The sequence below is a fragment of the Callorhinus ursinus genome, unplaced genomic scaffold (genome assembly GCF_003265705.2).
Source record: "Callorhinus ursinus isolate GAN/ISIS: 27379988/994484 unplaced genomic scaffold, GSC_fseal_2.0 scaffold57, whole genome shotgun sequence".
Classification (NCBI taxonomy): Eukaryota; Metazoa; Chordata; class Mammalia; order Carnivora; family Otariidae; genus Callorhinus; species Callorhinus ursinus.
In genome coordinates, this window is record NW_027397119.1 from 4,174,851 (window position 1) to 4,196,540 (window position 21,690).

Sequence of the window (21,690 nt, forward strand, 5' to 3'; positions counted from 1 at the left end):
ATCACTAGTCAAACCTTCTAGAGCACGTTCCTCTAAAATGGGTTGTGGGAATGCAAGATGACCAGGAAACCCATAGAGAGCCATGGGCTCATGTAGGTGGAGGACAGAAGCTTCTCTATTTTTCTTCTTCTTCCAACAGCTATTTGTCTACTACTAGCTAGCTTCCTAAAGTAAAATTAAAGAGGGCCAAGACTCACTGGGCTTTGACTCTCTAGTCTTTGATATTCCCCCAGTTTCCTTCTAGGGATATTCTCAATTTTACAGTCAATACATCACTTAGGGTGCACAAGCAGAGAAAGAAAAAAACCAATTCTGCCTTTTACCAGTTCTGCTTCCAATGCTTTTATTTTGCTTTCATAGGCAGCTTTTTGAGAAGAAAGCTCTTGCTGAGCCATTTCTTTTGCAATTTGGATTCCTTGCATCATTTCTTCCTTTGCTCTCAATTGTGCCTCTTTTATTTCTGCTTCAAGTCTACAAAGTAGCAAAATATTCACAGGATACATTGTCAAGAATCCTTTATATACCATAGTGGTTCTTAATCATATTAAATTGTTTTCATTAAACAAAAATTTAAAACTCAACATTTAATTTCTGACACTGTCAACAATGTTTTAAATTTTTATTGCTTTTAGAATGGCTTACACAAAACAGTATAAAAGGATGAAAATTTGCTTATTTCTTAGTTACTATAGCAGATGCCTGATACTTAAGTAAATATATTTTTCTAATCCTTTCTTTTTTTTTTTTTTAAGATTTTATCCATTTATTTGAGATAGAGCGAAAGAAAGAGCGCAAGCAGGGCGGAGGGGCAGAGAGAGAGGGAAATGCGGCTCCCCAAGAAGCAGGGAGCCCAATGCGGGGCTCGATCCCAGGACCGGGAGACCACGACCTGAGCCAAAGGCAGATGCCCAACCAACTGAGCCACCCAGGCGTCCCTATATTTTTCTAATCTTAAAGAAAATAAGTTATATAAAAATACGTCATAGTGAACATTGCAGTAAACATTATAGTTAACATTACAGAAAACACATTAACGGTAATTTTTTTTTGAGAGAGAGAGCACATGCATGCACGTGTGTGCGCATGCATGCGCATAGTGCGGTAGGGGCTGAGGGAGAGGGTAAGAGCAAAATGTCAAGCAGACTCCAACTGAGGCAGAGCCTAAAACGGGGCTCAATCTCATAACCCTGAGGTTATGACCTAAGTTGAAATCAAGAGTTGGACGCTTAACCAATTAAGCCACCCAGATGCCCCAAAATAAGGGTATTTTATGTTTAACAATGGCTAGAACAAAAATCGTATTTCATATATCAATAACTTTTAATTCATGTTTAGGTCATAGGTTAGGGAAAACATTGAAATAACTCTAAAAATATTATGAGAGCTGATAAAACAGATTGTGTATTTTCAACCATCTATAATAATTTGACATTTTGGTAAGTCAAAACATTAAATTAGGTTTGTCATCTTTCAATATATAAGGGAAAAGCATCAAGGAGTATAAAAAACTAAAAGCTTGTTTCTTTTAATAAAAGATTTGTTGATTTTAATAAAATCAATGCTCTAGGGGCACCTGGGTGGCTCAGTCAGTTAAGCGTCTTCTTTGGCTCAGGTCATGATCCCAGGGTCCTGGGATCAAGCCCCACGTTGAGCTCCCTGCTCAGTGGGGAGCCTTCTTCTCCCTCTCCTTCCTGCTTGTCCTCTCTCTTGCTATCTCTGTCGCTCTCTCTCTCTCAAATAAATGAATAAAATCTTTAATAAAAATTAAAAAAATAAAATCAATATTTTAGCAACTACACTGTATAGAAATTTTCCATTTCCAATTTCACTGAAAAAAAGAATATCAAAAGAAAGAAGGCTAGTGGTGACCAGGGCCTGGGGGGAACAGGTGGGCGGTGGGGTTGAGGGGGACAATGGGGAGTCACAGTTTAATGGGGACAGAGTTTCAGTTTGGGATGATGAAGAAAGTTCTGGAGATGAACAGTTTGATGGCTGTACACACTGTCAATATACTTAATGCCCTTGAAATGTATATTTTAAAATGGTTAAAATAGTGAATATTATGTTACATATATTGTACCACAATTTTTTTTTAAAAAAGAGCAAAAGCAAGTTCAGACTTTTTAAAAGATAAGGTAGGATTAGCCCAGCCCATACTAGTCATTCTGATTCCTCCTCCCTTCATCCTCTCTGGTCATCAAGCATGGTTGAATCGTTCTCCTTAAGACCCTCTCTGACTCACCCACACTGCACTTCTCTTACTTCAACCATCTCTGAACAGCATTTGCAAGCTATACTTCTCTGCCCCGAACTGGTTTTCCAGACTTGGGTCATGGTGAGCTCTAAAACTATGATTCTGTCAGGTCTCTCTCTTGTCTGCCTAATATTGTTAATGATTCCATATCCTTTAAGATAAAGTCCTAACTCTTTAGTATTTATTTATTTATACTTTACCAATTAGTTTACAAGGATACTGCTTAAATCAGGAATCTTACAATACTGCATGAGCTAAAGATGGGGCAAAGAAAACAAAAAGGTTACACTCCCCCATCCCGCTGGCTAACTTCCAATGGTCTCTGGGGACCCCATTCCAGGGGATGTCTTCTTGTTCCCTAGAAAACTTTGCTGATTCCTGGCTGGGACTAGGAGTCACCCCTCACTCCATAAACTGCACACAGTGCAGGACTCTGTCATGGCACCCCGTTACAACTATGTGTCAGCCCCATGAGATGATAAATTCCTCCAGTATAGTAGCTAAATTTCAGGTATTTTGTATTTCTAGTATAGTGATAGATTACATAATATCTGCTCAGTAAACGTCTGCTAAATGAACGAATGTACCAAGAGAAAAGATCATGTCACTAGAAATTAGCACCCAAAGAATTAACTGCCAGAGACTAGCACAATATGATTAACTCTCTCTTGTAGACCTCTCTCATGTTCTTACTATTTCATATCCACAAAAATACTTACTGTGATCTTTGTGCCATGAGCAACTCATTTTTTGCAAATTCAAAGTCTTTTGGACCCTCGCTTGTAAGAGTATCTCTACCGGATGGTCTTTTTCCTTTCTGGACTTCTACTGGATGATTAAATCTAAAATAATGATCTCCACCAAGAATCACCCGATCACCCTAAAGCACACAAAAAATTTACTACTTGAGGTGAGTCTGAACCAAAAACTTACATGGGACAAATAATTAAGTTCAGCAATTCAATACAGTCTAAGATTAGTAATAATAAATATAAAAATCATAGCAACTAACATTTATTAAATACTTTCTATATGTCAATCACTATTTTTTTTTTTAAAGATTTTATTTATTTGAGAGAAAGAGCACATGAGAGGGGAGAAGATCAGAGGGAGAAGCAGACTCCCTGCCGAGCAGGGAGCCGGATGCGGGACTTGATCCCGGGACTCCAGGATCATGACCTGAGCCGAAGGCAGTGGCTTAACCAACTGAGCCACCCAGGCGCCCGTCAATCACTATTTTAAACACTTTCCATATATGTGATCTCATTTATGTCTCACAACAACCCAGTGAGATAGTACTATTATCTCGATTTGAGGAATGAGGAAGTTAAAGAGCACAGAGCTTAATAATAACAATAAGCATTCACTGAGCTTACAATTTGCAGACATTGTGTTAAGAACTGTAGATGGATTATTTCACTTAATCCTCTGCTGCCCACAAAAGGTAGGATATATATGAAGTGACCAACTGTCTTGGTTTGCCTGCAACAGACTGGTTTATGTCTGTTCTCTCAATGTAATTTTTTTTAAGCTTTATTTATTTAAGTCATCTCTACACCCAACATGGGGGTCAAATTCAGGACCCCAAGATCAAGAGTCACCTGCTCTTCCAGCTGAGCCAGCCAGGTGCCCCTCTCCCAATGTAATTATTAAAAATGCTCTCAACAGTGTCCTGACTTCAGTGATATATAATCACCCTAATTAAATAACTTTTTTCAAAAGTCACATAGCCAATAACCAGGGCTTACTTCCAAAGCTCAGCTCTTTACTGGACACATAATGGTGCTGTCAGTAGTAAGCTCTTCAGGTACTGGTTTATAGTGATTTAACTTTTATCTTTGCACAAATGAAGGTAATTAATGAATTAATAGAAAAGAGAATTTTAGAACTCTAAAGTCCTTAATCTAGTTCACTACTTTATCTTACAGAGGAGAAAACTGGGACTCACATAAATTAAACAACTTGCCCAAAGTCAAACAATTTGTTAGAATTTAGCACTGGCTAACTTACATGATGTAATACTGTGGATTCCAAAATATGTTTTCCATTTATATATGTCTTTGCTTCTCCAACTGGGATGATACTCACTATTCCATCAAAATTTTTTATAGTACTGTTAAGATAAGAAGTACATTGTTAGAATTACAGGACAGATGAAAAAGAAAAAGGCAATACAAGATAATCCTGCTTGGATTATTCCTTTGGTATTGATTCATATCAATTTGTGACAAAAATAACTTAAAATTATTTTATTTTGCTCCAACTACATTTTGAAGTTTTGGCAAAAAAGCCTGAGCAATCCCATCCATCAGTGCTGGGAAGAATTTTCACTGCATGTATTTTAACCATAACTACTTTAAAAAAAATACCGAACCTCTCCCCAAAAATAAAATAAAATGAAATAAATTCCGGGAAAAAACATTAGAATATTGACAATGGTTACATATGAATGAAACACTTTTAAGTGTTTTATTTTTTTAATTTCTGGTTTTATGTATGAGTTTTAAAGATGAAAAGAGACAAACATTCTCCTCTCATGAAAAGTAGGGTAATACAGAAGAAAGAAAAGCATGGAGATAAAAACACACTACTTAGTCATCTAATTAACTGGACCCTGACACTATGGAAAATCAGTTATAAATGCTACATATTCCTTTAAGTCTTTTTATTTGGAGAATAGGAAAGACACTCCAAAGTCCAATTCATCTTTGGATTAAATTGACAGAGAGGGAAAAAACTGCAGCAAAAGCTGAGTCCTAACCCAAAACCTCTAGCTGTTGATTAGGCTCTAAGATCTATAATTAAAGAATAACAGTTCAGTTGTAGCACCTAGAGAAAAGAGTCTGGAAGGAATAGCTCACCCCTCAGCAGTATGTCCCTCCCACCAGTCTAGTGTTTTAACCAGGTAAAGGTTTCAACAGGATCTACTTGTTCTGATTCCTTCTCTCTCCTAGGTCTTTCAAAATTCCTTGGCCTGGCATCCTGAAACCTCCACAATCTGGCTTCACCACCAACATTCTTTATCCATGATTATTTCCCCATAAGAACCACATCTTACTCTTTTTTTTTTTCCTTAAGATTTTATTTATTTATTTGTCAGAGAGAGAGAGAGAGAGAGAGCAAGTGAGCACAAGCAGGGGGAGCAGCAGACTTCCTGCTGAGCAAGGAGTCCAATGTGGAACTTGATCCTAGGACCCTGGGATCATGACCTGAGCTAAAGGCAGACACTTAACTGACTGAGCCACTCAAGTGTCCCAGAACCACATCTTACTCTTAATCATCCATATCAGTACCCTGAATTTGCCTTGACATCAGCTTCTCTCTTGAGTCATTTCTCCAACATAGGAAGAATGTTACCTCTCTCATCCTTCAAGGCCCAACTTAAATGCTAGAAGCTTATCTTTTTAGCTCAAGCGAGAAGTGGATTTTACTTCTAAGCATTAAGAATGCAAGTCCCATGTAACATTAATATATATTGATAGGTACTGAAGTTCTTTTATTCATTAAGCCCCCATGTGCCAGATAGGTCTCAGCAATGAACACAGACATGAAACCAATGGTCATGAAGTTCATGGTGTAGTGAGTAAGACAATAGTGACGAATGTACTAAAAGGGGAAATACAGAGTGCCAGGCAAGCAGGGGACTTCCTACTCCCCTACTGGACTCCTAACACTTTGGGATTATGTTATGTATCTTTGTCACTGGTGCAAATAATACTCCACTTATTTGTTATAGAAAACAGTCAACTAATAGAAGAACAAAAGGACCTGAAGAAGAAGGAGATTTGCATACCAGATATAAAGACATTATAAAGCTCAAATAATTAAGACTATGGAGTACTAGTGAGAAGAAAAAGACTGCGTTTTTGGTAATTTTTGATATGAACACTTCAGATCACAAAAGAACCAATATACTATTTAATATATGATATTAGCAGAATTGGTTATTCACATGAGAAATAAATGAATTCAGACCCCTACTTCACACCAAACAAAAAATTCTAGGCTACTTAAGGGCTTAAATGTGAAAACAAAACTTCAAAAGATCTAGAAGAAAAGTTAGGAGAGGGGAGCCTGGGTGGCTCAGTCAGTTAAGCATCTGCCTTCAGCTCAGGTCATGATTGTGGAGTCCTGGGATTGAACCCCACATCGGGCTCCCTGCTCAGCGGGGAGTCTGCTTCTCCCTCTACCCTTCCCCCCTGCTTGTGATCTGTCTCTCTGTCTCTCCCTCTCTCTAATAAATAAATAAAATCTTTAAAAAAGAAAAACAGAAATGAAAAGTTAGGAGAACATCTCTATGACCTCAATGTGGAAAGGATTTCTTAAACAAGACCACAGTTGTTGTAATGGGAAAAGATTGATGCTGTATACTACAATAAAACAAAGAGCTTTGAACCAATCATAAGGCACCAAAAGAGAGTGAAAAGATAAGCCACACACTGGAAAAAAGACACTTGCAACAAATAAAGCAAAGGCTTGGCAATCAGAATATATAAAGAACTCTTATAAATTACTAAGGAAAAAACCAAACAATCCAACTGAAACATGGACAAAAGACATGAACAGGCAAGTCCTAGAAGAGCAAATTAAAATAACCAATAAATACATGAAGAGATTATTAATCAAAGAAACGCAAAATGAATCCACAGTGAGATAACATATCATGTTCACTAGACTGGCATAAATCCAAGTCTGCCAGTACAAAGTGATGACAAGGATGTGGAGTAATAGACACTCTCAATGGTGTGGAAGTAAAAATTCATAATCATTTTGGAAAATAATGTGAAGTTACCAAGTAAAGTTGAATAAGACATACCCTACCAACCTAATATCTCAAGTATTTTTAGATATAATTTAAGAGTGTTTCCCAAACTTTAAAAATTATTATAGCATAATTAGAAAATTATAATATTTATACAGCAGATTGTGGTCAATAGAGAGTTTGCTCACAGTTAGACATGACTAGTCTGGTAGATAAGGCCTCCTAAGTTCCTACTGGCTAACCATTAAGGGCTCATATCTCAGTTTATCATCTGGGAAACTCACTCTAGAGAAACTCTTCACATTTGTACCAAGAGATATGTACACGAATATGCATAGCAATATTGTGATAGCAAAAAATTAGAGACAACCCAAATGTCTATCAAGAAACAGATTGTAATAATTTAAAGGTAGATAAATGCACACAGTAAGATCTTTCACAGCAGTAAAAATAAAAGAACATCAAAATGAATGAATCTTGAAAACAACATGAAGCCAAAGCAGTTTGCATAAACTATCATCCCAACAATATGTATATAATCATTCAATTCATATGAACAAAATTCACATGAAACAAAAAATTTTTAATTTGTCAATTCAACCGAAAATCCTGCCATATAAGATGGATAGAAGTTTAATTTCATGCCAATGATTATAATTCTAGGAAAAGAAATGACCCCTCAACTAACAGATCACATACACCAAAACAGAAATAGAGAGCATTACATTCTACCTCATATTGACAGCAATTAACCTATCTTCCTTACAAAACACTCAGAATGTCTGTTTTTCTTGGCTAAAAGATGCATTGGAAGGATTATACCAAAGACTCAGTATAAATGAATGCCTCATGTGAAGGAAACCATACATATCAAGATACGGAAGCCTACTAAAAAAATGAACAGGAGCCTTTTTTTTAGAAGAATAACATACCAATGATCATCAGCAATCAGCACCCCAGATAACTGAATATCATGGCTTGAGTTTGGTTTATACTTTCCAACTGTCGTCGTTCCTTCTTTTATCATATATAATAGCATCTCTGATAGCTGAGGATCTTCATTGAGATTGACAAGGTTTGGCAAATGGTTGTCGATTTGAAATGTAATTCCTGCTTTCTAGTGGAAGTCAGAAAATAAATTAACCTTAACAAAAAGCAAATTAGTAAATCCACCTAAAATAAATGGTCTACCTTAAACATTAAAATCACTGTATGTGAAGTCTCAATAAAGGTTTCTTAGAATCTCTCTTTCATGATTTCCCCATGACTGTAACCATCATACTTCTTAGATTTTTAAGCTATGTTGCCCTTTCTTTGACCTCACAATCCATCACCGTCAAACTGTGCCTTTTCTTACTGATGGTCTTTAGAATGGATCAGTTCCTTTTGTTGCATCTTTGCTGCCCTCACCTTAGTTCAGACCCTTATTACCTCATACTTGAACTACTGCAGCAGCTGCCTGATTGCCCTGTCAATAATTTATCGTTTTCAGTTCATCTTACATCCTACATCAAATCAATTCTCCTGAAAGGGTATTCTCAAAATGTCAACTCCCCAGTCAAACATTTTCAATCACTTCTCTCTTCCTACAAGATAAAACTCAAATCACTTAGCCTGAAAATCAATAAACTAAACATGCCCTGCCCATTTTATCTCTGTACGACCGTATACAAACTGCCGCTCCAATGAATCTGATCCGCACACCTTCCTCCGAGCACACCTTAAACTTTTGCACCTTTACTCTCATACAGTTTTCCTTTCCTAGAATGCACTCTTCCTTTTTTCTACCTATCAAAATCTTACCCAGGTTTCAAAGCCAAATCTTCAAAACTCAAATCTCACCTCTTTGTGAGGCTGGACTCACCATTCCCAAGGAATATTCCCCCTTCCTCTCAATTCTTATAGTACTCTGTCTACCAGTCATTCGAAATATTTCCTTTACTGCCAATACCTTTGCTCTTGACCTGAGCTCTCCAATCTCTTTTAGAACCTCATTCAGTTAAGGAGTTTTGATTCCTATAAAAAAGTTTATGTGTCTTCCATCCTTTAAAGAAACAAAACCAAAATGAACAAAACAAAACTTCCCCACAATCTCACAGCCCCTTTCTCTGACTTCTCACTAGAGGTTTTCAGAGTTTACATGTATGGCTCTATCTCCTTAGTCACTCAACCCACTGTCATCTGGCTTCTTTCACCACTACGATGACTTCATAATTTCACAATGCAATGCGCACATCTCAGAAACCTGGGCATCATTCTTGACTTTTCCATTTTCTCAACATACACACACACACACACAAAAATACCCTCTGAGCCTATCAATTTTAATTCCTTTCTCTCTTTTGAATCCAACTCCTCCACTAGCCATTCCCACTGCCACTGCCTTACTCAAGCTCTCACCACCTCTGGCCTTCACCATGGCAACAGCCTCCTAGATGAATAACCTTCCCAGCCAACATCAGTCTTTCCTCCCCCAAATCCACCATTTCCAGAAGAATCTATTTAAAACACAAGTCGGCTCATGTCACTTCCTTTCCATTTAAAACCCTTCAGTGGCTCCCAGTCACCTAAATTTAAGTTCCTCACTATGTCATGATCTGAGTCTTCCATTTCTCTCCAGTCCAATCTCTGTCACCAGCACTAATATACAAGTTCTGAATTCTGTGGACATCCAAGCTATGCTGTCCCTTCCTGTTTCTGAACATGGGATTCCTTGCTTAGAAATCTTGACTTCGGTAGCCTAACAAAATCTCGCTTAGTTGTCCTTTTCTCTTTGAAGTCCTCCTTAATAACCATCCTCATCAAAGTTAATTACTCCCTCCTGTCTCCTGCTTCTCTTCCTTTTACATGCTTTTCATTGCCTTAGGTTGAACCGTATTGGACTCCCGGTGTTCAACCATTTCTTACCTAAAAAAAGGCAGCATCATATGGTTCAACCTAGTCAAGTCACACTGCATTTCAGTCATCTATTTACATTGAAAACCTCCCTTTAGATTACATGCTCTTTGAGGGCCAAAACTACATTTTATTCACCTTGGCCTACCCCATACCTGGCACAGAAAAAACATTTAATATTTGTTGAACCAAAGTGAATAGAATTAGATGGTTTGTTTATATTTTAACTTTCCAACATAGCTATGGGCTCTGAGTATATTAGAATCTTGATCTCAACACTCCTTTATACTATTTCTCTTTATGGTATTGCTTGGCATAGAGTCAGTATGCAAGGAGTATTTGAGAAATTAGATTTACATATTTACTATCATCTTTATTTAATTTTCAAATCAGTTTAGAGAGTTGAAATGATACCTGTAACTCCTTTGTTTCTTGAAGTTTTCTTCTTTCAGCTTGTTCAAATTTTTCTTTCCATGCTCTTTCCAAAGACAAAATAATAGAGTTAAAAATATCCAGATGCATAAGATTGAGAATTAAAGACAATCAATAAAGATTAAGAAACCACTTAGGAATATTTAAAAAATGATAGTCTGGGGATGGACTGCTCTATTCATACAAAAAGTACGAAAACAGAGCCACAGACCCCTCCTAAAGTCCTCCCTCTCCACCAACCTCAGCCCCACCAGTCCAAGGATTCCAGGCAACACATTGACATCTAAAATATTGACTATATTCCACCTTTGCATTTCTGCCATGTCTCTCTCCTGTTGATGCAGTTTCATTCTTAAGGATGTTATTTCTTGCCGGCACAGCCTATATCTGTCAGGGTCAATATTTCGCCTGTTTCTTTGAGCAGCTTTTAGCTTTTCGATTTCTGCTTTCAATTCTAAATATTTGCAAAAAGATGCATGATTAATAACATTTGATATATAATCATTACCACAGTAGGCATAATCCTCCAAACTTATTTCAAGTTTTAAATATTACTAAATAAAATAGAATATTTATAGAAATCAATTTTACTTTACTTACATTACCTATACATTTCTACTTAGTCTTAACCTGAAAAAGTGCTCCCATCTTTATGAATTTCCCCCCTCATAAGTTGTATGGCCATATAATGTATTGTTCAAAGTGGGACACTTTTGAGAAGCACATTATTAATCACACTGATGCAGCAGACATAAACCAGGATTGTCCCAAGGCATACCTTACTTATAAAGACATGTTGGATAAAAATCAAAGATTTTTCAAGCTGGAGTTCAGAAGACTTATTTTTAATGAAAATAGCCCTATTTGTGAAAGAGAGGGGAATCCAAAAGGGAGATGATGGGCTGTGATACAGCCAATTCGTTCTTCTCTGGCCTGCTTGTCTGAAGACCATTCATCCTCTGCTGCTCAAAAGGGTCAGAGGATAAAGGACTATGAAAAGATGGCAGTTCCACATATGCAAAGAGAAAACTGCTCAAATCAAGGTTCCTTGCAGGTACTCAAGTCCATCCTAAGCAGGTGATTCCCAAGAGATACACAGAAAGTAGTACTGAGTATAAATGAAGTTAGGCCTATGCTAAAAACTCAAGCCTTTAGATCACTGTCCTTTAGATCAATGAACTAAGCAAGAGTAGAGCTGATAAACAGAATGACAATGGAGGAAAAGTCGTAAGAGGAAAAGGCTACACACATCTATGACTCAGTCTGTAAGATTATTTTTCTATGCTTGCTATTCCCCCTTTACCTACTCTCTATTTTCTGTTTGTTTTCCCTTTCCTAATTCTCCTTCCCATCATCCTTCCATCTCTCTTCCACCATCATTGTAGAATGATGACTAGTATCTACTATAAGTAGGTATGAAAGAAAAATCTTTAATTTTCTTAAATTGTGTATTTTCATGACTGAAATTAATACTGAGATTTAACTGTTACAAAATAATTAAATGTTTAGAAAAATCTTCACCTCTAATTAACTTAGCATTCATATCTTCATTTACTTTGGCGATATTGACTATCATACGGGCTTGGCTGGCATATCTCAGTGTGCTTAATGTTTCTTCAATGTTGTTGGCAGCAGGACTGATGGTGGCGATCATTGCAGTTTTGGAATTTCCACCCAGACTTTCTTTTAACAGCCTTCAAGGAAAAGAAGTTATAATTAGATTTTGTGTCTACAACAACCTAATAGCAGTAATTATGTAGAAAGCACAAAACAAATTAATAGGGTATATAATACAGTATTATCCTCTTCACTCACATACCATTCAGGACTTTTTATTTATTTATTTATTTTAAGTAAACTCTACACCCAACGTGGGGCTTGAACTCATGATCCTGACATCAAGAGTCACATGCTCTATGGACTCAGCCAGCCATGCACACCACCATTCAGAACTTTCATGGTATCTGTACTTACTTTTAGATCTCATGAACATTTTGTTTTCTCTTATACTTTTTATAAGTATAAGAAACAGTAACTGAAGCAAAGATTTAAAATATGGTTAACCATCAGATATTTAGTAAGATACCACTTCCCACTCCACAGACTAGACTGTGAACTACTTCAGGAAAGAAACTATGTGTGTTAGTCATCTCTGTATTTCCAGTGCTACCACAACCTTTAGGAACAGGCGCTCAATAAATATTGAAAATGATGAAGGGGCATATAAACAAAAATTTTGTTTTCTACAATATGCAAAAGCCTTCTTTTAGAGGAAAAAGGATAGTATGAGACTAAAACACCTATCTTTATTAATACAGAATGAATTTCACTATTCTTAGCTTTCAAAGGGCACCAAGAAAAAAAATCAGATTTTTCCTTAAATGTTTTCAGGTGACAACTACATTCCTATAAACCAATTATAAAGACACATAGCGGTTGGGGGGCCTGGGTGGCTCAGTTGGTTAACCGCTGACTCTTGATTTCAGCTCAGGTCATGATCTCAGGGTCCTGAGATTGAGCCCCACAACAGGGCTATCAAGTAGAGATGCAGCCCTTATGAGAATTACATATTAATAGCTTATCATAATTGGATATTAAATCTATACAGATGGGGCGCCTGGGTGGCTCAGATGGTTAAGCATCTGCCTTCGGCTCAGGTCATGATCCCAGAGTCCTGGGATCGAGTCCCACATCGGGCTCCCTGCTCCTTGGGAACCTGCTTCTCCCTCTGCCTCTCTCTCTCTCTCTCTCTCTCTCTCTCTCTGTCTCTCATGAATAAATAAATAAAATCTTTAAAAAAAATCTATACAGATGTAATTTGAATGTAATGTATCTGATTAATGAAAACATATTCATTAACAAAAATACTTATTGAACACTTAAATGCTAGTCAGTGGGTGCCACACAAAACGATTTCACTTTACACACATAGCAACATGTTTGGTGGTAACATATATGCTCAAACATTAAGCACTAAAAACATTAAGTATAGTACTAGTTGCTTACACTAATACAGCACATACTATGTATTAAGAGTATTATAGTAATTATTTAATCTTCACTATAACCCTAAAAGGTAGGTATTGTTATTATCCTCATATTACAGATGAAGAAAGAGACTAGAGCATTGAGTGATTTGCCGGTCACAGAGCTTATAGGATGCAGAGCCATGATTCAAATCCACATAGTTTGACTCTAGAATTCACACTGCTAACCACCTGTTCTCTGTCCCAAGGCTATATGAAGTCAGTCTATTGTTCTTTTCCCCATAGTATTCACTACATTTTATACAATTCTCTGTACTTCAAAAGATACTTGCCATGTAAGAACAGATTCACGGTAAGGAATAAAAACTCTCTTTCGGTTTGCTTGTTCAGAAAGTGCAGATATAACCTTTCCCAATGTGAGCAAGGACTTGTTAATACTCACACCTTCCTGTACACAAGATAAAAACATCTAATTTAAAATAACTGCTCAGCAATACATTTATTTCACAAAATATATTCCTTCCCTTATATAATTACTAAGTAAATATTTTCTTCTATAAACTACCAATTTTCATACAACTCAAAATTTACTTATTTTCTTTGAAAAGTTAAACATAACAAAAAAGTAAAGATCTCTCTTTAAACCACAGCAATGCAGTCTATAAACTACAGATAGAGTTTTTGTTTTTGTTTGCTGTTGTTAAATATATTTAGTTTGCAATCTCCTAAAAATAATCCCCTAGGGAATAAGTCTTATTAAAATGAGAAAAGCCTCATTTAAAAAAAAAAAAATTTTCTTTTAAGTAATCTCTACATCGGCATCGGTTCGAACTCACAACCTCAAGATCAAGAATCACATGCTCTGCTGACTGAGCCAGCCAGGCACCCCAGAAAAGCCTCATATTTACCTTCAGTCGATCTCCACTAGTTTGAGCTGTGGAGCAGCGCTCACTGCCTGCCAGATCTATCAGGTTTATCCGACTCGTTATTCTGTGATCATGTTCCTCCCCTTCCACAGATTCCGTCTGTAGCAAAAAGACATTAATATAATATGTCATAAGTTTGTCCGTGACTTGCTATCGATGTAAGTCTTGAAAGGGAAAGTTATACAAGATTACAAACCACTCATTTATTTTTGAAACTATCCCTTCACAAATGTGTGATCGTTTATAATTTATAATAAACATTCGAGAATAGGGGCGCCTGGGTGGCTCAGTTGGTTAAGCATCTGCCTTCAACTCAGGTCATGATCTCAGAGTCCTGGGATCGAGCCCCACATCAGGCTCCCCCTGCTTGTGCTCTCTCTCTCTGTGTCAAATAAATAAATAAAATCTTTAAAAAAATAAAAATAAAAAAATAAACATTCAAGAATACATGGAGCAATGCTTGCATTATGCCAAAATAAAAGAAATTACTTTAAAGAGATAAAAACTCACAACTACCCGATTATATTAAGGAAACAACCATAAATAGAGCAAAAGCTTAGTGTACAAAGTTATTATTTATCTCAGCATGAGAGGAGCAAGGCATTTATTTATTTAATTTATTTAAGTAATCTCACCACCTAACATAGGGCTCGAACTCATGACCCCAAGATCAAGAATCACATGTTCTTCGGACTGAGCTGAAGGCACCCCAAAGGAGCTAGGTATTTAAAAGCAACATAAATGGCCCACAGTAGAGGAACTGGAGTAGTCAATGGAATATTATACAACCATGAAAAATGATTATTTGGCAAAGAATTTTAATGGCATAAAATTATTGAAGATTTTGTAAATTTGTGTAAGTGTTATTATAAAACAACTAAAATATTATACACCAAAATATTTAGAGGGGCTTTGAGTAGTGGAACCTATGGTTGAATTTTTAAAAATCTTTGACTTTCTGATATGTTTTTCCAAATACTATACAATTACCATGTATTGAAAACATATCATACATTAATGTTATTATCATATTAATATCAATGATATCATAAATTAATAATCATATATTATTGTTTTCAAACAGTAAAAAAAAAAAATACTGCCATATATACCAAAAGTCATTCAGTTACTGTGTACACTAAAATCCAATTATGTTATATATTTATGTTATCATACTCTTAAAATAATCAAGAAAAAGAATACCTTGGTCTGGGTCATCACCAGGGTGAAAACCGAATGCGATCGGGAGCTTTTATCATTCATACCAGTAGCAGCAGTCGCTCTTTGTTTATTTCCCAGTTCTAGCCAACTCTTACAAGAAAGAAGAGAGGGAGGTCAGAACTGCAAACTAAAATTTATTGGAACAAATTAAGAAAGAACAGTTAAGCATGTTTGGCAACATATACGCACTTTATAATCTGTTTATGAAATGAAATTAATAAATGTTTGTCATTTAATAATTTGTATTCCCATTGTCAATTTTGCTTCCATCACAGATATCTGAATCAAGAAATTACACCTCTAAAAGACTATTTCAATAACACTAAGCTGCTATGATAGTCAATTTTTATTTTTACTTCAGAAGAGTAATTCCTTTGAAGTTTAATAAACAAAATCAGCTCATAATGAATTAATAAGAGTAAATTTTTATTTATGCAAGTAGCAATTAAGGAGAAATATTCTTATGAATACTTATGATTATGATCTATCTAATGGAAAGAAGATAAAACACAATCAATCTTACCTGGATATCAGAGTAAGAACTGACAACATTCCTATTTTTAAAAAAGAAAAAGACAAAATTGTTTTTACTGATAATTATACTTTTATTCTCATAAAATAATAATACGCTTTCAATTACATAATTACTCTCTGAAGACCACAATTGAATAATTCATAGATCATACTGACTCTCAACAGAATCTTCCGCTATCTCCATTCTTAAAGGGTAGAAAATGTTTTTTTACCAAAAAGTATGTCTTTTATTAATGAAGCAGTTTAGCTCTTAACATATTCAAGTCTAAATCATGAGACCGAAACATATACTTGACATATGTAGGGGTGGGTATGCTAGTATGTATGGGTCTCAACATAATCCCAGATTTATTGAATGGAGCTAAATCCATATCTAATCACTTTCCCTTTCCTTTAACAAAGCATTTGGAGAGTTGAAAGATGAAGTAAACAACTCTTAGCATGTTTCACACTCTCAACACTAAATTCATTTTAGCACCTTCTCCCCTCTTCAGCTTAAAGTAATAGATATAAAAAGCAGCTCAAGAGGGAAGGCTTAACTTAATGAGGAAAGGGGATAAAAGGGAGAAAAATCAAATATTTCACACACAGTATAACTCAGGCACTTTACAGGTGCTGTGAAAGATATAAACAAATACAAAAACAAGAAGCTAACACTCTAGTTGGAAAGAGAGGAAAAATTAATTGAATACTATTAAGGGTAGGAGGTTAAATAATTATCCAGACTTTCAAAGTTGGGGAGGCAAATGAGAACAACATTCATTCTATTCATTACTTTTCTCCTCCTTGCTTTTGCTGAGCCAAACACTTACATTGACAAAGCTTCAACATATGGTCCAGAGACAGGATGCTCCCTTATTCTCAGCTAATAGAAGCAAACATTAGCATTATTAAGGGCATAACAAGTATTTCATATAAACACAATTTTAAATGATCTTTTCTTCTATATTTGGAGTTTAAGGCAAAGAGATTTGCCTTTACTTGATCCAGAGATAAATATAAAAGTTCTCACAAACACAAATCTGTAAAGCATTGACACTGCTTCAGTATCACAAATTTTTCACAATATGCCACAGTTCACTGTAGGCTCAAATATCTTACTAGTTCTTATTCTTAAGCCATGCCGTAGCCATTATCTCTATGCTTTTAAATATTAGCTCTCTAAAATATATTCAGTAAATTTCAGACAGTTAAAATTTTTTCCAGTTTTACACTTTATGTTTTAAACTTTGTAACTAGAAATTTAAAACACTTTTAAGTCAAAGAAGAAAATGCCAAGTTTAAGATTCTTTTTTTTTTTTAAGATTTTATTTATTTATTTGAGAGAGAGAGACACAGCAAGAGAGGGAACACAAGCAGGGGGGGTGGGAGAGGGAGAAGCAGGCTTCCCACCAAGCAGGGAGTCCAATGCGGGGCTCGATCCCTGGACCCCAGGATCATGACCCGAGCCTAAGGCAGATGCTTAATGACTGAGCCACCCAGGCGCCCAAACACATGATTTTGAATAAGTCAAGTGACCTCTTTAGATTTTGGTTTCTTGCTCTCCAATGTCCTTTTCAAAATTAAAAATTTTACATCCTTTTAAAGAAAGGACTTTATTTATTTGAGAGAGAGCATGCAAGCAGTGGGGGGGGGGGGAATGCAAAGGAAGAGAGAGAATCTCCAGCAGACTCTCTGCTGCACTGAGCGCGGAGCCCCATGAAGGGCTCATTCCCACAACCATGAGATCATGACCTGAATCAAAATCAAGAGTCGGAGGCTTAACCAATTGAGCCACCCAGACACCCCCAAAATTTTACATTTTGATAGCAGTTTTTAAAAAAGATTATGTAGGGGCACCTGGGTGGCTCAGTTGGTTAAGCGTCTGCCTTCAGCTCAGGTCATGATCCCAGGGTCCTGGGATTGAGCCCCACATTGGGCTCCCTGCTCCGCAGGAAGCCTGCTTCTCCCTCTCCCACTCCCCCTGCTTGTGTTCCCTCTCTCGCTGTCTCTCTGTCAAATAAATAAATAAAATCTTAAAAAAAAAAGATTATGTATTTGCGGAACTTCCTATTTCACAGAAAATATTATGTACAAGATACCAATTTACTAAATAATCTATTAAGATACATATTCTATAATAACAATACAATTTTTAAACTTCTACTGCTTTTTGGTTTTCAGGATTTTGTGTTTGATTTAAGTGGTCCAACTAAATCTTGAAACAAATATTTTATCTTTAATTTTGATACAATATTTGCTTTAAAAGAGGCTAAATTTAATAATTTAATTTCCACTAACAATAATGTTTAGCTTATTTACTATTTACTCATTTAGACTGTAGATCCCAAGCATTTGCTATCATATAATAGCAATTTTATTTTTTTTTTTTAAAGATTTTATTTATTGGGGCACCTGGGTGGCTCAGCTGGTTAAGCAACTGCCTTCGGCTCAGGTCATGATCCCAGGGTCCTGGGATTGAGCCCCACATTGGGATCCCTGCTCAGTGGGGAATCTACTTCTCCCTCTCCTGCTCCCCTGCTTGTGCGTGCTCTCTCTCTTTGTCAAATAAATAAGGATTTATTTCAGAGAGAGAGGGAGAGCACAGAGGGAGAGTGAGAAGCAGATTCCCCACTGAGCAGAGAGCCTGATGCAGAACTCGATCCCAGGACTCTGAGATCACGATCCGAGCCAAAGGAAAACGCTTAATTGGCTGAGCCACTCAGGCGCCCCTGATAGCAATTTTAGTAAAATTGAAAGCCATATAGATCATCTTGAGAACTAGTATAACTATATGCATTTATAAAAACAAATTAAAAACAAATCATAAATTGTTTTAATCTTACTGGTTGCTTTCTCTGTCCGTTTTCACCTTTACAAACCAGAAGGTCATGAATTTTTTCATTATATACTTCAAAAAAGCTCATTTCAAGGTGGTAGCTGACCTAGTAGGAGGAATAGAAATACAGCATGCAACTTATTTTAAAAATCCTTGCATTTTTTGCAAATTACATATCTGATAAGGTTCTAGGATCCAGAATATATAAAGGACTCTTACAACTCAACAGCAAAAAAAACAAACAACCCAATTTAAAAATGGGCAAAGGACTTGAACAGACATTTCTCCAAAGAAGATAAGTTCTACTTACTAAGATCTCTCAAATGTTCAACCGTGCAGTCACTACCTTAGTCTAGCCCCTTGTCATGCCTTCCTTACACAGTTTACAAGTCCCATAACTGGTCTTTTTGCATCCAGTTCTACTTCCTTTCAATCCATTCTCCACACTGCAGCCAGAGCTATATATTTTTTTTTAAAGAGCAAAGATGATCACTTGACTTCCCTGCTTAAAAGCCTTCCATAGCTTTCTAGATTCCTGGAAGCAGGGGTCATAAAGTCCTTCACAAGCTGAGTTCTGCCTGCCTCTCTGGTTTCATCTTTTGTCACCCTCCACTCTCAAATTCCATGCTTAAAGCAAAGTAAACAATTTATAGATTCCCAAAGGCTCCCTACATTCTTGCTTTCAAAGCTTTGCACATGCTGCTCCCACTGCCTAGAATGTCCTTCCGCCTCTTCACCAAGCTAATAACTGCTATGTTTCCTTCAAAAATAAGCTCAGTTGTCCCTCATCTAAGAAAACCCGGCTCCCTCTAATCTTATATATTCTCAAAGTGCACTGTTCTTACTCTATAGTATTTATTTCAATTTATTTAACAGTAAGTTGATTGTACTTGGCTATTTACTGATTCATTCCATCTTTATACTCTCCTAACTACAGGGACTGGGTCTTTTAATTCCATATTCCCAAATCTTGCACAGTATTTCCCCAATTTCCCTTATCACAAGAATCACTAGGGGGAAAGTACGAAAACTATAAATTCCCAGGTGTAGCCCAGATCAACTAAATCAGAATCTCCAGGAGAGATTTTTTTTTTTTTAGCAAGTATACACACACACACACACACACACACACACACACACACACACACACAATCAAACACACACACGAAAAACTGCCCCGACACATTTCTGGTAATTCTTACGATCAAGCAAATTTGGGGAAAAGTGATCTAGTGTTCAGCAAACAGTGGATGCACAGTAAATACTGGCTGCATGTACGGATGAATAAGAGAAAAGGGAAGCCAGTACAGACTTTTCAGGTGTAGGGCAGCATAAAGAGCAGCTTTCGAAGCTGAATCTGGGTTCAAACTTCAGCTTCACTACTCTCTGCTTCATGTTGTTTTGAAGTTTATGTCTACTGTCCTTAGTTAAGTCTGTGTACCTACCTGACTACAAACATGTAACTACATAACTGCCACATTATAAGCCACTACACATACATAAAAGTAATAAAGCCGAAAAAGCTAGAGAAGACAGAAGAGATGATCCTTCTATCACTGCCCAACAAGGAGAATTTATTCTGAAATTTTGAATCTCCAACCTCTCATCCATACCACTGTTCCAAAGGAGAATGACCTAGAACTTAAAATTACATCTTCCATTATTTCCTTAGTGGTGTTGACTCTGATTTTAATTTGACTGTTTCCTAGTCTAATATGAAGGCTTACAGATGAGAACATACCTCCTGAGTTTGTTTTTTGGCTACTTGAGCAAAAAGATCTTCACAAAACCTTGGAATTATTCCGGGTTCTTCACTAAGTCCCATCATCCTGGAAAATACATAATGAATGGCAGGGGTGGGGGTGGATAAAACTAGTTAGTTTTTTAAAATTCTCTTTGAGGAAACGGGTTGGGGGAGTGAATGGGAAGCAAGCTAATTAAACTGTGTTATTAATATCTAATAACCTAGGCTCTGAAGTCAGATCTTCCTGAGTTCAAATCTTGATCTCACCACTTATTAGCTCTGTGACCTTAAACAAGATACTTAACCCCAGTAAACCTCAATTTCCTCTTCTATAAAATGGGAATAAATAAGAGGTATCTAATTCAGAGAGTTGTGAGAAAGTACAAGCAGAGCCTTTAATATATATATACCATTTATTAGATGACTACTTTTAATTCTCACAATAATATTTATAAAATAACCTCTCCAGGCTTGGGTTTACACAAGACATATTATGTACAGTAAAATGGGCCAATGACACTTACAAAGTAAACAGTATCTCCTGCATAAGCTGAAGCTCAGAGGTTAAGTAACGTGCCCAAGTTTGCACAGAACCAGTATATAAAATGGATGAGATTTGAGCCCAGATCTGTGTGGTTTCAAAACTACATTCTTTCTATCAAAACTACATCGTTTCTCACCAAAGACTGAAACATTCTCAATAACTGTACTTGGAATAACACTTACGTATATGATTTTCCAGAGCCGGTCTGACCATAAGCGAAGAGACAGGTATTGTAGCCTTCAAAGGCACGCTCGAGGAGGGGTACTGCTAGCGTCTCATAAACAGTCGTCTGGCTAGCATAGTTGGGATGGCATTCATCAAAAGACCAGAATGCAACATCATAAATAAAATTATAAACTTGTTTCATGTCCGGATGTTCCACAGCTATTTCTTCCCCATTCATGAAGACCACCTGGGATGCTTTTTCAATCTTCTCTCTTTACAAAGAAGCACAGAGAAAAATATTAAGTTACTGTGATTATTTTGAGTATTATTCCATAGAATATAATAAGAACCTCAAAACTAGTTAAATACCACATTCCTCCAGAGCAAGATAATTCTTTAGTTTTATGT

The 21,690-nt window shown here is 36.4% G+C and overlaps 1 protein-coding gene across 2 annotated transcripts in view; it reads right to left on the bottom strand.

Annotated features, from left to right (window-relative positions):
- Positions 1 to 21,690, bottom strand: part of KIF14 (kinesin family member 14) — a 56,295-nt gene that overhangs the window by 29,150 nt on the left and 5,455 nt on the right. For both annotated transcript variants that reach the window (XM_073884537.1, XM_025855315.2), the window contains exons 3-17: positions 21,300 to 21,554; positions 20,571 to 20,658; positions 18,837 to 18,935; positions 16,824 to 16,876; positions 16,001 to 16,031; positions 15,460 to 15,567; positions 14,239 to 14,355; positions 13,663 to 13,778; positions 11,865 to 12,037; positions 10,650 to 10,797; positions 10,326 to 10,389; positions 7,949 to 8,133; positions 4,265 to 4,367; positions 2,974 to 3,134; positions 324 to 471 (exon numbers count right to left, since the gene is read on the bottom strand). In XM_073884537.1, the coding sequence (XP_073740638.1) occupies positions 324 to 471; positions 2,974 to 3,134; positions 4,265 to 4,367; positions 7,949 to 8,133; positions 10,326 to 10,389; positions 10,650 to 10,797; positions 11,865 to 12,037; positions 13,663 to 13,778; positions 14,239 to 14,355; positions 15,460 to 15,567; positions 16,001 to 16,031; positions 16,824 to 16,876; positions 18,837 to 18,935; positions 20,571 to 20,658; positions 21,300 to 21,554 (1,849 nt within the window). The remainder of the gene's footprint in view (positions 1 to 323; positions 472 to 2,973; positions 3,135 to 4,264; positions 4,368 to 7,948; positions 8,134 to 10,325; positions 10,390 to 10,649; positions 10,798 to 11,864; positions 12,038 to 13,662; positions 13,779 to 14,238; positions 14,356 to 15,459; positions 15,568 to 16,000; positions 16,032 to 16,823; positions 16,877 to 18,836; positions 18,936 to 20,570; positions 20,659 to 21,299; positions 21,555 to 21,690) is intronic.